The 16,688-nt window shown below is 40.7% G+C and overlaps 1 protein-coding gene across 1 annotated transcript; it reads left to right on the top strand.

The window, feature by feature from the left end:
* Positions 1-2,570: 2,570 nt before the first annotated feature.
* LOC125229792 lies at positions 2,571-14,132 on the top strand. The gene is made up of 4 exons (XM_048134734.1): positions 2,571-2,974; positions 3,324-3,542; positions 5,877-5,999; positions 13,859-14,132. The coding sequence occupies exons 1-4, from the start codon at positions 2,884-2,886 to the stop codon at positions 14,101-14,103; spliced, it is 678 nt and encodes a 225-aa protein (XP_047990691.1). The 5' UTR covers positions 2,571-2,883; the 3' UTR covers positions 14,104-14,132.
* Positions 14,133-16,688: the final 2,556 nt, after the last annotated feature.

Raw genomic sequence — 16,688 nt, 5'->3', positions numbered from 1 at the left:
AGAAAAATGTGGACAGTAGTTATGTTTAAACACAATTTATATTTATTAAGTCAAAGAGAAAGATATAAAGTAAATGAATTGACCGTGACGTCACTCCTCAGTATTTCATAGTAATTCCATATTAGCAAACCGTTTTGACAGTTCTTAAAAAGAAGCTGATTTGACTAGTTGGAAACTAGCCTATTGTACGGATTGTATTAATTTTTAAAACCAAATCCATTATTCCCTTGGGAATAAAATAGTACATTATTCTTCAGTACACGAAGACGCAATGAGACCTTTAAACAGCAAATGTGATGAAAAATCTAAAATAGCATAGTACTGCGGGGCGGAAACGGAGAATTAATATGAATGTATACCTAGTCCCTGCTGGCAGAAAGCATGAAACTTGGCATGTATATAGGTTTATAAGAAAAAATAGAAGTAGAAACACGCCGAAGTGTCAATGTTTCCCCTCTTTCCTCTCATTTTTAGGTCCCTTTTTTCAGTTTTTTTTATATTTTAATAAAAACCATAAAAGCTACAATAATAATGTATAAGAGAAGTATGTTCTTTATAAAATTCTCTACAATATTGTCTTTGGAAGTATATAGCTAGAACTTATAGTTTTCAAACTATGCTCATTTTCCCTTTGCCATACTTGTGTTTGGTGACCAGTAGGATAAGTAAGGCCAGCGACTTTGCTCTTTTGCCTGTGGCGATGCTGCTTGGTAAAATTGTTCCTTGGGTCAAACTGATCCGATTTAGCTCAATAGACATGAAATCGGGTCTCTATTGGTTTCCATATTATTTGAAGTCCGATTTCATTACGAATAATATTATTTTAATTATGATTTTTTCTAAAATTGTACAATTTGTTAACTATTTGTTTGGTCACAGTTCTAACCTAACCTAAACCTAACTCTGTAAGCCCTTTGTTTCTGTGTGATCACAGTTCTAACCTAACTAACTAACTTTCGTGAAATTCGCACTGTTTACTGTATTTTGACACATCGGCCTCCCCTCTATTCCTGCACTCACCCTGTCGCTCGCACTTTCCCCCGTGCCGCCACCAGCTGCGGCGCCCCGCGCACCCACGCTATATCCATTAAAGGCTTCCTAACAAAGCTTTAAGAGCTATATCGTATGTGTGGCGGGTGCGCGAGGCGTTGGGCCCCGGCTGGCATCTTTTATGTAGGGTTTTAAAGATCTATGCACAACATGTAAATGACGAATAACACTACAGGAGTAGTAAAATAGTTATTTGTTATACAAGGGGGCAAAGTTGTATTTTAACGCCGAGTGTGGAATTGAAAAACGAGCAAGTGAAAGGATTCTATAGTTGAACCACGAGCGAAGCGAGTGGTTCGAGAATAGAATCCTGAACTTGCGAGTTTTTTTACACACGAGAAATAAAATACATTTGCACCCGAGTGTAACACAAAACTTTTCCCCTCACTACAGCGAGGAAACTACAACGCTAAAAATGCGTTTAATACTGCTTCCAGTAGTTCCACAGGTGGTAAATCATCATTATTACTAGATTCACCTACTTTTATCAACTTAAAAGCAGTTAAATTGACTTTATTCAAGGTCAAATTACTTTACCCACTAGGGGATAAAATGCGTTTTTACCCGCTGGTATTAAAGGACAAAACACGTGTTTCCGAGCTAGTGAGGGGAAAAAACTTTTTCTACTCCCGAACTGTTATTACTGTTATTAGTCATTTACAGGGTCGTGCATAGATCTTTAAAACCCTACATAAAGGTCTATTCCCCAAAGCCAGCGTCCGCCGGCTTTCCCCGCATGCGCGCAGTATCGAAAAAACTGAAAACGCATTGTTTGGCTCTGTAACCATGGCAACGCCTTATAACGACACTGCGCGAGTGCGCGGGAAGCACAGAGAACCTCCTATAGAGTGGCAGTCTTGTATATTTGGTTCGCGATACGAGTCACCAGTGTTTGGGGTGCGAGGAGCGGGCGGGGAATGTGTTAAGCGCGCTGTGATTGGCCGTTTCAAGGACGGCGGGCAGTCGCGCCAGATGAAAAGGGACAGAAGTATGACTGTCCCTCTACTGACGCGTAAGTGGCCAATGTAAGTTGACCTATGCCGGCTCTGAATAAATTATAAATATGACTTATTTGTGGAATGTAATGCCGTCTGTTTTTAAATTTGAGCTTCTTGTTACCTTTCCACACCATTTCACACTACAGGTGGACATCTTTAAGGCATCAAAATACTCTTTTCCAATTTTTTTGTGCGAAAAACACGCGCTGCTTTCGGGTCTGTTACTTGGTCGATACTGATCGGGCACGGCGAGCGCCCGCGCTTATATCAGTGCAAATACTAGGAAGGCTGGCCACCGCGAGTCGTCTTGTAATAGATGTCTATAGGGGTTGGTCTGTGGCGGGAAGGCTTTGGGCAGCCGAGCTGACAGTGCAAACCTTTGCGTCAAAATACAGGAAGCAGTTAAAACTAAGTGCAGAAACTATTAAAAACTAAGTGCATGGTCGTAGAAAAAGTATTGTATGCAACGGTGTTTAACTGAGTCAAAAAATACTCGTGGCGTCTCAATAACAATTTTCGGCTTCGCCTCAAATTGTTACCCACGCCACTCGTCTTTTTTGACCTCCTTTAAACGCCTGTTGCATAAAATACTATAAACAAAGGCCCACTAAGGTGGTCCTGGCCCGGTATAAAAACCTTCGTGTTTCACACTTTTTTTCTCTGTGATTGTTATGTAAAAAAATAACACTTGATTCCTTCAGTCAAGTCTGTCATGAGTCTCATGACATGACACAGGAGAAATTGAGGTTATTGTTTATATTTAAATTTAACCATTTAGTAACAAATTCATGGCCCAATTCACATAATAAAACCGATGTAAAATTTAACATCAGCAATGTCTCTGACGAAGCTCCTTAAGGCGCCTACCAAACTGTTTAGGAAGGAAAATATATCGTTTCTTATAATTCGTCGATACGATATCGGTCGTGAGTATATCTCTGGAAGCCCTATATATTTTTGTGTAGATACGTGCTTATAAAACTCGAGGGTTTAAAATAGGTCTGCACCCCGTTTATCCTCTAAAGACCAACTTTTCAAATGTAGGTATGTAGGTCTCCAAAGACTCCGTGCACATTCAGCGTCAAGCCCCCATGTTTTCGTAATTCCGAGAGAATTTGATAATTCTCACAAAGGTCACCCACACACTCTCACAAGCCCACCTTGGCCAAACAACAATAAATACTGTTCATATAGGGAATCGATCTAAATTGATAATACTTAAGTACTTCTTTCTTACAATCTTCATCGTAGGTTCTTATTCATTATTATCCTTAGTTCCCAACGACAATCTTCGCTACCTGTCGGTAAAGCCCTCAGCCTCCATATCGGTTCTACGGCAGAAAATATGGCACTTGCTAGACCTGCCGGATTTCTGCGAAGAGGTCATCGTTCTCAAGTCGAACGATGTGGAGTTGCCTTTGACGGAGCTACGGAAAGGGAACGACCCGCAGAAACCGTTTATACTGGAGGTGTGGCCGGCGAAAAGCGTGCAAAGTAAGTAAGAAACTCTAGAAGATGATGATAAGTTTTTTAAAGAGTCAGGGCAAGATAAGTTAGTAATGATTTTAATAGCCTCGCCTCTGCAATGGTGAGGTAAGTACTATAATACTCATAATATTCACCATTTCATTGTAGTTTCACGTTTAAAATACCATTTGCGCCAGTGAAGCGATATGTATACCTACTCACTCTTTTACTGGAGGTTCTAGTCTGTGAGTATTTTGCTGAACGATTCTGGTAGTTCAATTCCAAGCAGGTCATACCAACATACAGAATGATACTACTAACAGTACTAACCTACTCGTACCTATCAATTTTTAATTTACAAAGTCAGGATTTAAATAATCTTGGCATAGGCACTTCTGCACGGGTAGCATGGTCGCGCGATAGACGATAAAATATCAGGCCGTCCCTATCGCACTATTAGTAAGTGCGATAGGGACGGCTAGATGTTTTATCATTTATCGCGCGACCATAATTGCCTGCCTGGGGGCCCGTTTTTTGAGTCTCACTGTCACTAAAATACCGGTTGAAAACGGTGAATTGCCTACTATTTTCAGTGACAATTTTCTGAATTCGAACGCCGTGAGATTCAAAAATCGGCCCCCTGCTGTCGGAAAAACAAATATTCAGAGACTTCGTATTAGGTACGGTCACGGACTTTATTTGTTGATTCACTTATAGCTCATTTTATACTGGATATTTCATAATTAATTAAGCATAAGTTAAGTTATATGAAAGGAGAGTGCACGTAGCGGAAATGAGAATGTTGAGATGGATGTGTGGAGTGACCAGCACGAGAAGCATGGTCGCGCGATAGACGATAAAATATCAGGCCGTCCCTATCGCACTTACAAATAGTGCGATAGGGACGGCCTGCTATTTTATCGTCTATCGCACGACCATGCTTCCCGTGCAGAATGGATCGGATCAGGAATGATAGGAATGAATGATAGGGGAAGTTTGAAAGTTGCGCCTATAACGGAAAAGATGAGGAGTGGCAGGTTGGCGTGGTACGGTCTTGTAATGAGGAGGGATGAGTATCTCTCTCATACCTATAGGCAAAAGAATGTTGGAGATGAATGTTGATGGATGGAGAGGGAGGGGTAAACCCAAACAACGATGGATGGATTGTGTGAAAGAGGATATGAGAAAGAAAGATGTGAGTGTTGAGATGACGAAAGATAGGGGAGAATAGAAGAGGAAGACATGTTGTACCGACCCCACATAACGTGGGATAAGGGTAGGAGGAGGAAGAAGAAGCGGAGTTAAGCTATGAAGTGTCCAGTATAAAATGAGCTAGAAGTAGATCAACAATAAAGTCCGTTACTGTACCTACATCTACATCAGTCACCTGAAATGGGTGCCCTCTATTTCGCCTATCATTAATTCGTATAATTTAAATTCGCATAACAGATTTGGCATAACATAATTGTTCATAACATTGAATAAGCATAATAATAAAAATGCATAATTCTTATTTCGCATAACAATGAATCTGCATAATTGAAATTTGCATACTATTATAACTTAAATTATCCTAAAATGAATTGCCATACGTACTAACTGTATGGAGCAAGCGATTGGATCAATCAGGGGCTGATTTTCCAATTTCGAGCGCTCGATTTTGAGTGTTTAATTTTATACTGTCTCACTTATTAAGGATGAAAAAAATAGGGGTAAGTAAGGTACAGCGGGGCAAATCTCGAGTGGGGGGCAAATGTAACTGGTCAATTTCTTCCATGTTTTACAATGTTTGCATTATTAAAAAAAACTGTTTATTTATCATTTTAACTTATCTGCTAATCTTAAAGTAAAAAGATTATTTGAGTTAAGGAGTCTTTATTTTATTTATACATTACTTATGAAATAAAACTTTGGAAACGGATTAAATCGCGTATAATGAATTTATAATACATCCCGACGTTTCGAACTCTTTACAGCTCTTTACTCTCTTTATCGCGGTAACCGAAGACAATATTTTATACATTACTTATTAAGTTTTTTCGTTTTTCATAAGTGTTTTTCAGAAAATGCTTCTTGTATGCCATTTAAACATTCTACGAAACAAAGTTATGCTTATTATACTTATACCAATTCATCGTTATAACAATTTACATTATGCGCATTAGCATTATACGAAATCTGTTATGCGAAATAATGATATGCGTATTAAACGTTATGCGTAATAAACGGTATGCCAATTCATATTAGGAGTATTCAGTTATGCGAATTAATATAGACCCCCTGAAATAATATATATACCTACCTATTTTTGAGAAATTGAGACCTTCGAAAGACTTCTTTATTGACATGCATTGTTAACAGCATTCAAACACAACATGTTGACGATGGGAAGCGACGTTCGTTCCTCCGTCGCGCCGTCCATCACAGATTGTGACAACAAATCACAAGCAGAGTCTCAGCAGGATTTTAAAGACGTTGACTCAAGTAAGTTTTCGCTTTAATCGATAAATGTATGCTCTCAATAACGTCTGTATTTTGTTTTAGTTACAAATAATTTTAGACTGGCAACACTGGTTGAAAAACCTCCCGTTATTGGTAAAGCGTTTGTCAAACTCATAAATGTTGCCAGAATACACATTTAAATATAGATAGGTTTATCCAATGGTGATCCACACATGTAGGTACAAAATAGTCTGGCAAAACAGTAGAAAAAAATAACCGTCACCCCTTTTTTAAGAATAAATTAATAGTTTAAAAAACACTATAAAACACGCTTTTATAAATGCACGTAAAAGCCAAAAATAAATTATGGATCGTTCAAGTTGTCTCTATTTGTGAGCTGAAGTTTAAAAACTATGTGCTTTTAATTATAATATTTGATTGTAAAAGCGTGGGGCGCTGGAACAGGAAAGACGTTTTGTATAACTTGCTGATAAATCAAATTATGCTATGCTACGGGAAGGAGGTTACACAGATTGACGCGCTAACTGGAGTTGCAGCATGACTAGTAGGTTCTACATTAAACAGTCAAATCAATTAAAAGTCAGTGTTCAAAGTAGGTACCAGTTTGTCGAACTCAGACAAAATATGCGCTAGTAGCGAGGAGAGTCGACAGTCACCGACACTTAGAACGCCGCTTTTTTCCGGTAATCAAAGTACAAAAGGGGAAAGTGTCTACAGTGACAGGATGCAGAGTTCTTGTTCGTGGACGAGATATCTTTGGTTCTTTTTGGTAACCCTTAGGCGGCATATGTAAACATTATGTTCTTATGCAACTTCATTCGCCAGGAAGTTCGGATTAGTATTTGTTTACAAGAAAGTCTTTCCTGTTCCAGCGCCCCACGCTTTTACAATCAAATATTATAATTAAAAGCACATAGTTTTTAAACTTCAGCTCACAAATAGAGACAACTTGAACGATCCATAATTTATTTTTGGCTTTTACGTGCATTTATAAAAGCGTGTTTTATAGTGTTTTTTAAACTATTAATTTATTTTATACTTTTTAGTCATTAATAATGAAATACTTTTAACATTTATACATAAATTTATTTCAAGTAGGCGGATTTTACATGCCATTTGTGGCTTAACGTGTACTTATTGCTAATTGCTACTTAATAATAACCAGCGGCTACCTTCTTATTACGGTATTATCATAAAAATGTTTATACCTAGTAAGTTATCCGTAAAAGATAGACCCCTTTATTTGCTCTTAAGGGTCACAGGAAAACCATTACCCAACTTATTTTAAATACAACGTTGATCTTTCTTTCGTGCGGGGGGCTTCGCCCCCCGAGGCCCCCTTTTCTTTACACTTAAGGATCACAAATAAACTTTTTTTTTTGTTTTTTTTTTTTCGTGGGGAATGCGTTTACGCATACCGCCGGGTCTGAGGTGGTGGGCGACCCGGTCGGTTATGTGGGGCTCGAGGCTGTAAAGAGTCCCCCCTACCCACTAAACCCCACGGTGTCCTCTCACCGCTTTGTGTGCGGAGTCCCGGGAAGCTGTAAAGTGCATTCGCGGCCCCACAGCTGCCATCCTGGATCAGAATCCCTCGCAGGTCAGGCGATGAGCCGACCGGTCCTCACTGTGGGAGCGCTTCCTGGACACAAGGGTCGCACTATCCAACTCGAGAGCCAGCGTATTGGGCGGGGGCGCTCTCATGCATCCCTCGCCCGCTGGCTGTCTTTAGGGTGGCAGGTTCCGCTCGTGAGCGGCACGTCTGCGACCTATGCATCACAAGAAAACCTTAACCAAACTTATTTTAAATACTACGTTAATCTTTCTTTTATGCGGGGGGCTTCGCCCCCCGAGCTCCCCTTTGTTTGCTCTTAAAGGTCACAAGAAAACGCTAACCCAACTTATCTTAAATACTACGTTGATCTTTCTTTCATGCGGGGGGCTTCGCCCCCCGAGCCCCCTTTGTTTGCTCTTAAAGGTCACAAGAAAACGCTAAACCAATTTATTCTAAATACTACGTTGATCTTTCTTTCATGCGGGGGGCTTCGCCCCCCGAGCCCCCCTTTGTTTGCTCTTAAAGGTCACAAGAAAACGCTAACCCAACTTATTTTAAATACAACGTTGATCTTTCTTTCATGCGGGGGGCTTCGCCCCCCGAGCCCCCCTTTGTTTGCTCTTAAAGGTCACAAGAAAACCTTAACCCAACTTATTTTAAATACAACGTTGATCTTTCTTTTATGCGGGGGCTTCGCCCCCGAGCCCCCTTTTGTTTGCTCTGAAATGTCACAAGAAAACGTTAACCCATCTTATTTTAAATACTACGTTAATCTTTCTTTTATGCGGGGGCTTCGCCCCCGAGCCCCCCTTTGTTTGCTCTTAAAGGTCACAAGAAAACGCTAACCCAACTGATCTAAAGTACTACATTGATCTTTCATTCATGCGGGGGCTTCGCCCCCGAGCCCCCCTTCGTTTGCTCTTAAAGCTCACAAGAAAACGCTAACCCAACTGATCTTAAATACTATGTTAAACTTTCTTTCATGCGGGGGCTTCGCCCCCCGAGCCCCCCTTTGTTTGCTCTTAAAGGTCACAAGAAAACGCTAACCCAACTGATCTAAAGTACTACATTGATCTTTCATTCATGCGGGGGGCTTCGCCCCCCGAGCCCCCCTTCGTTTGCTCTTAAAGCTCACAAGAAAACGCTAACCCAACTGATGTTAAATACTATGTTAAACTTTCTTTCATGCGGGGGCTTCGCCCCCGAGCCCCCCTTTGTTTGCTCTTAAAGGTCACAAGAAAACGCTAAACCAATTTATTCTAAATACTATGTTGATCTTTCTTTCATGCGGGGGCTTCGCCCCGAGCCCCCTTTGTTTGCTCTTAAAGGTCACAAGAAAACGCTAACCCAACTTATTTTAAATACTACGTTAATCTTTCTTTTATGCGGAGGGCTTCGCCCCCCAAGCTCCCCTTTGTTTACTCTGAAAGGTCACAAGAAAACGCTTACCCAACTTATTTTAAATACTACGTTAATCTTTATTTTATGCGGGGGGCTTCGCCCCCCGAGCCCCCCTTTGTTTGCTCTTAAAGGTCACAAGAAAACACTAACCCAACTTATCTTAAATACTACGTTGATCTTTCTTTCATGCGGGGGCTTCGCCCCCCGAGCCCCCCTTTGTTTGCTCTTAAAGGTCACAAGAAAACGCTAAACCAATTTATTCTAAATACTACGTTGATCTTTCTTTCATGCGGGGGGCTTCGCCCCCCGAGCCCGCCTTTGTTTGCTATTAAAGGTCACAAGAAAACGCTAACCCAACTTATTTTAAATACAACGTTGATCTTTCTTTCATGCAGGGGGCTTCGCCCCCCGAGCCCCCCTTTGTTTGCTCTTAAAGGTCACAAGAAAACGCTAACCCAACTTATTTTAAATACAACGTTGATCTTTCTTTTATGCGGGGGCTTCGCCCCCAAGTCCCCTTTGTTTCCTCTGAAAGGTCACAAGAAAACGCTTACCCAACTTATTTTAAATACTACGTTAATCTTTATTTTATGCGGGGGGCTTCGCCCCCCGAGCCCCCCTTTGTTTGCTCTTAAAGGTCTCAAGAAAACACTAACCCAACTTATCTTAAATACTACGTTGATCTTTCTTTCGTGCGGGGGCTTCGCCCCCCGAGCCCCCCTTTGTTTGCTCTTAAAGGTCACAAGAAAACGCTAAACCAATTTATTCTGAATACTACGTTGATCTTTCTTTCATGCGGGGGGCTTCGCCCCCCGAGCCCCTCTTTGTTTGCTCTTAAAGGTCACAAGAAAACGCTAACCCAACTTATTTTAAATACAACGTTGATCTTTCTTTCATGCGGGGGGCTTCGCCCCCCGAGCTCCCCTTTGTTTGCTCTTAAAGGTCACAAGAAAACCTAAACCCAACTTATTTTAAATACAATGTTGATCTTTCTTTTATGCGGGGGCTTCGCCCCCGAGCCCCCTTTGTTTGCTCTGAAATGTCACAAGAAAATGCTAACCCAACTTATTTTAAATACTACGTTAATCTTTCTTTTATGCGGGGGGCTTCGCCCCCCGAGCCCCCCTTTGTTTGCTCTTAAAGGTCACAAGAAAACGCTAACCCAACTGATCTTAAATACTACGTTGATCTTTCTTTCATGCGGGGGGCTTCGCCCCCGAGCCCCCTTTGTTTGCTCTTAAAGCTCACAAGAAAACGCTAACCCAACTGATCTTAAATACTACGTTGATCTTTCTTTCATGCGGGGGGCTTCGCCCCCTGAGCCCCCCTTTGTTTGCTCTTAAAGGTCACAAGAAAACGCTAACCCAACTTATTCTAAATACTACGTTGATCTTTCTTTCATGCGGGGGCTTCGCCCCCGAGCCCCCTTTGTTTGCTCTTAAAGGTCACAAGAAAACGCTAAACCAATTTATTCTAAATACTACGTTGATCTTTCTTTCATGCGGGGGCTTCGCCCCCGAGCCCCCCTTTGTTTGCTCTTAAAAGTCACAAGAAAACGCTAACCCAACTTATCTTAAATACAACGTTGATCTTTCTTTTATGCACGGGGCTTCGTCCCCCGAGCCCCCCTTTGTTTGCTCTTAAAGGTCACAAGAAAACGCTATCCCAACTTATTCTAAATACTACGTTGATCTTTCTTTCATGCGGGGAGCTTCGCCCCCTGAGGCCCCCTTTTCTTTACTCTAAAGGATCACAAGAAAACCTTTTTCTTTTTTTTTTTCGTGGGGAATGCGTTTACGCATACCGCCGGGTCTCCGGAGGTGGTGGGCGACCCGGTCGGTTATGTGGGGCTCGAGGCTGTAAAGAGTCCCCCCTACCCACTAAACCCCACGGTGTCCTCTCACCGCTTTGTGTGCGGGGTCCCGGGAAGCTGTAAAGTGCATCCGCGGCCCCGCAGCGGCCATCCTGGATCAGAATCCCTCGCTGATCGGGCCATGAGCCGACCGGTCCTCACTGTGGGAGCGCTTCCCGGACACAAGGGTCGCACTCTCCAACTCGAGAGCCAGCATATTGGGCGGGGGCGCTCTCATGCATCCCTCGCCCGCTGGCTGTCTTTAGGGTGGCAGGTTCCGCTCGTGAGCGGCACGTCTGCAACCTGTGCGGCGGCGGCGCATCGGGGGTGCCTCGGCCTGGGCTTCCCGTTCGCGCTCCGCCGCCTCTTTCTCGTTGAGGACGTGCTCGCTAAAAGAGAGCAGAATCACAAGAAAACCTTAACCCAACTTATCTTAAATACTACGTTGATCTTACTTTCATGCGGGGGGCTTGGCCCCCCGAGCCCCCCTTTCTTTGTTCTGAAAGGTCACAAGAAAACGCTAACCCAACTTATTTTAAATACTACGTTGATCTTTCTTTTATGCGGGGGGCTTCGCCCCCCGAGCCCCCCTTTGTTTGCTCTTAAAGGTCACAAGAAAACGCTAACCCAACTTATCTTCAATACAACGTTGATCTTTCTTTTATGCGGGGGGCTTTGCCCCCCGAGCCCCCCTTTGTTTGCTCTGAAATGTCACAAGAAAACGCTAACCCAACTTATTTTAAATACTACGTTAATCTTTTTTTTATGCGGGGGGCTTTGCCCCCCGAGCCCCCCTTTGTTTGCTCTTAAAGGTCACAAAAAACGCTAACCCAACTGATCTTAAATACTACGTTGATCTTTCTTTCATGCGGGGGGCTTCACCCCCCCAAGCCCCCTTTGTTTGCTCGTAAAGGTCACAAGAAAACGCTAACCCAACTTATTCTAAATACTTCGTTGATCTTTCATGCGAGGGGCTTCTCCCCCCGAGGCCCCCTTTTCTTTACTCTTAAGGATCACAAGAAAACTTAACCCAACTTATTTTAAATACAACGTTGATCTTTCTTTTATGAGGGGGGCCTGGCCCCCCGAGCCCCCCTTTGTTTGCTCTGAAAGGTCACAAGAAAACGCTATCCCAACTTATTTTAAATACTACGTTAATCTTTCTTTCATGCGGTGGGCTTCGCCCCCCGAGCCCCCCTTTGTTTGCTCTGAAATGTCACAAGAAAACGCTAACCCAACTTATTTTAAATACTACGTTAATCTTTTTTTTTTTATGCGGGGGCTTCGCCCCCGAGCCCCCTTTGTTTGCTCTTAAAGGTCACAAGAAAACGCTAACCCAACTGATCTTAAATACTACGTTGATATTTCTTTCATGCGGGGGGCTTCACCCCCCCAAGCCCCCTTTGTTTGCTCGTAAAGATCACAAGAAAACGCTAACCCAACTTATTCTAAATACTTCGTTGATCTTTCTTTCATGCGAGGGGCTTCTCCCCCCGAGGCCCCCTTTTCTTTACTCTTAAGGATCACAAGAAAACTTAACCCAACTTATTTTAAATACAACGTTGATCTTTCTTTTATGAGGGGGCCTGGCCCCCGAGCCCCCTTTGTTTGCTCTGAAAGGTCACAAGAAAACGCTATCCCAACTTATTTTAAATACTACGTTAATCTTTCTTTCATGCGGTGGGCTTCGCCCCCCGAGCCCCCCTTTGTTTGCTCTGAAAGGTCACAAGAAAACGCTATCCCAACTTATTTTAAATACTACTTTAATCTTTCTTTTATACGGGGGGCTTCGCCCCCCGAGCCCCCCTTTGTTTGCTCTTAAAGGTCACAAGAAAACGCTAACCCAACTTATCTTAAATACTACGTTGATCTTTCTTTCATGCGGGGGGCTTCGCCCCCCGAGCCCCCCTTTGTTTGCTCTGAAAGGTCACAAGAAAACGCTATCCCTACTTATTCTAAATACTACGTTGATCTTTCTTTCATGCGGGGGGCTTCGCCCCCCGAGCCCCCCTTTTCTTTGCTCTTAAGGATCACAAGAAAACCTTAACCCAACTTATTTAAATACAACGTTTATCTTTCTTTCTTGCGGGGGCTTCGCCCCGGCCCCCTTTGTTTGCTCTGAAAGGTCACAAGAAAACGCTAACCCAACTTTTTTTAAATACTACGTTGATCTTTCTTTCATGCTTTCCCCCTCGAGCCCCCCCCCCCTTTTCTGTTCTTATCTTCCGGCACCATCATCAGGCCTTGAAACCTAATCGTAGTCATAGTTCATTACAAGACTTTTCTAAGAAGCCCAAAAACAGCTATGATACGATGTTCCATCATGTAGTTCCAGTTCATATCTTCCGGCTCCATCATCAGACCTTGAAACCTAATCGTAGTCAAAGTTCATTACAAGACTTTCTTAAGAAGCCCAAAAACAGCTATGATACGATGTTCCATCATGTAGTTCCAGTTCATATCTTCCGGCTCCATCATCAGACCTTGAAACCTAATCGTAGTCAAAGTTCATTACAAGACTTTTCTAAGAAACCCAAAAACAGCTATGATACGATGTTCCATCATGTAGTTCCAGTTCATATCTTTCGGCTTCATCATCAGACCTTGAAACCTAATTGTAGTCAAAGTTCATTACAAGACTTTTCTAAGAAACCCAAAAACGGCTATGATACGATGTTCCATCATGTAGTTCCAGTTCATATCTTCCGACTCCATCATCAGATCAGCTCAACAGTACCATATTATTGTATTGTCATCGGAACTACATATAGCTGCCAATTTTCATTACGCTACGATCCTTGGAAGATGGTTAAATTAGCCTCCGCAGATTCCATTACATAGTTAGTTACATACACGACGACCTAATAAAAGCGTGTTAAAAAGGTACTTACCTGTATTGTATTCCGTGTTGTCTTACAAAATCGTGTAGGTATGTATTAAAGTATCTAAAATGTAGCTAATAAATAAAAGCTTCAAAAATACTGAATCTACAAATAATTATGTAATAATTATGGTTTATCTGTTAGTGTAAGTTGGTTCATAATAAATGAAATGAAATGTTATTACCTGTTACAGTCCACACCCTGCCAGCACCGATGAAAGAAGTAAACAAATTACAACAAAAGTGTTTTATGAACACCTTACCTCCAGAATACAAAAGCTCCGAACTCTCCTGCAAAATGTCCTCAACGTCGTTATTTTTTAAATTGCCCAGTCGTAAGAATCGAGAGAATTTAGGGATGATCTTACTCAAGATTCAAGACGACCTGATGGCTCTAAGTGACAAATTAACGACCTTAGAGGATAAAATTAAAACTTAGTTCTTGTGTTGTTAAATAAACAAGTTACTGTCGAAAAATTTTTTTTTCACAATATTTTAACGCTGAATGTAGGTTTCCTCATTTGCTAGTATGTCATTGCCTATTTTTATGATTTTTCAGTGCATATGGTGGTGCAAATAGAACATTACGGTCGAAACTTAGGCTCTTATATCATTTTATTATGTACTGAAAATCTCTTCCATATTAGCAAAGAGGATCGAGTATTATAGAGAGTTACTGTCGAAGTAAAATGTGTAATCACAGTGCATAGACTGCCATCTCTTGACACAAGTTTAAAACTTTTGAACCTCAGTTTTGACAATTTGGCCCATATTAAAGCTTCATATGTGTTAAAATGTCAAATATTAATATTAGCGCCATCTAGCTGAGAGTACCCCAAAGGTGTAATGCCATCTAGGCCACCGTACCTTTTTCTGTGTGGTACTGAGGTACGTTTTTTTCTTAGACTTTATCTGTCTATACGGAGTTATATATGTCTTTGATATTAGTCTGACTGTGACATTTCTTTCGTTTGCTACGGATACGCCATTGAGCATTTTCGCGAGAAAAGATTAAAAAAAAAAAACGCTTTTTTTGTCCACGTAGGATCGAAAAAGCTTGTGATTTTGAGCAGGAATAGTACATTACATCAGAGGCCGGGAAAATGAGGATTTCCGGCCAAGTGGGTATATACGGCCGAGCGACCGGATAGGGATACGAGGCCGGGAATCCGTTTTCACGCCGAGGCATGTATAGTGCTTTTCTCAAACATACAATGAAATAAAAAAGGACAATATTTTATAAAAAAAAATTTCTTTGCAGGCCTAGGCCTAAAAAATAATATGAAATCCCTTTACAGTCCTCTCGAGTTGTTGCGCCCAAAAAGCGATACTTCCCAGCCCATTTTAAGGAACGTAAAGACAATATTTCATTGCATGTTTGAGAAAAAACATAAAATGTACCTATTTCAGAAAAAACTTGTATGTTTTCTCGCGCAAATACCCGATTGGCAAGTTGGCTACACAGCCAACTTCATGTTACCCTGACAAAAAGAGTAAAAATTAATAGGGATAATTGATATCTCTACCAATTGATATCACCACCGTCTATGTAAAACGCTTTGCATGTGGCAACTATTGAGTCACTTTTGTATGAAAACAGTAAGTGCACTATGATACAAAACCCTAAAAAGTAGTTTAATTTGTACGCTTGTTAAGCTGAATAAAAACGCGCAAACATTTGTAAAATAAAATAATTTATTAAACTGACTTAACATTGGACTTCATTAAAACGATCACTAATACATTTTACAATACAAAAATAACTTGTCGATTTGAGCGCATATGATTTCATATTTACAATTATCAAAATATACATCTCCAGTGGTACTTTTGCAGTACACATTTATACTTATCTTATTGATAAGTGATAAGCCTTATTGAGGTATGACAATGGACTACCCGTGACTAGGAATAGTTTGACTGCACTAGTATTTTATAAAAGTGCTCTTAAACAATGTGAAAGCTAATGAAATCCAAAAGAATATTTTTATATTTAAGTATAATGTGGAGAAGACCATGTAGTATTTTGCTTGAGAAGATCTTTATGAAACAACTTCCGTATTTAAATACCAAATAAATGACTTATCCCTATACACCACCTTATACACTAGCCACCTTGCACTAAAAACGAACTCTGTGACTGTATATAGGTAGACAGATTTCATTTCAGCATACCATAACGGCATAACAGATATTGACAGGTGGCCAGTAATATAAATTTTAAAAAAAAATGAACTCTGTTTATAGATGAAGGCAGTTTTTAGTATAGAGTGCCAGTTATTGGACCTGGCCATCGTCATACTTGGTCACCTACTACCAATTTCATTCAGACGTTAGATATGGAAATACCCGTAAGTTGATGTATTGTATGAATACAACTGGAAGAGTAGTAATGAAAAAGCTCATAGTCGGTCTTACCTAACACTGTCTTTTCCACATTTACTAAATAATTTTCAAACCGTATATAAGAACTACGGAATAAATTAATATACTGTTTTTTTACATTCTGTAAACTAGGACTCTTCCTGTACAGTCGAAGACAAATAAATCGGATTTGTAAACCTTATCCCAATAAAATAAGGCTTAAAAAGGTTAGTTATATTATATTATTCATAATAATGACACGTAAACGCCACTTTACTCATAACCGCCAAAGTTTACTAATAAAATAATTTAATAACGCTAGTTTTTAAAGCTAGAATAGAAAATGATAAGTTAATATAAAACTGTAGCATAAATGAGGCTATTTGGTGAATGTTCAGACTTTTTACTTCACGTATATACTAAAATAGTCTAAGCTCTATTATACGAAATGGTGCTCCAATACTGGCTGTTATACAATGTTACATATAATGGTAAGAGAAGAACAGTATAACATAACACTCATGTTGTCCCTGTCACACGATACGTGTATAAGTCAGTGTAAAAGCGCCAAAATTGTTTAACGAATATGGAATAATTATGAAAGTGGTAACTGAGCGACTCAACTTCTAGACTGAGCAAATAAAAAATCTGTCCACAGAT

This window comes from Leguminivora glycinivorella, chromosome 9 (assembly GCF_023078275.1).
Source record: "Leguminivora glycinivorella isolate SPB_JAAS2020 chromosome 9, LegGlyc_1.1, whole genome shotgun sequence".
Taxonomy (NCBI): domain Eukaryota; kingdom Metazoa; phylum Arthropoda; class Insecta; order Lepidoptera; family Tortricidae; genus Leguminivora; species Leguminivora glycinivorella.
Note: the sequence above shows the minus strand (reverse complement) of the source record. Positions and strands in the feature narration are given on the sequence as shown.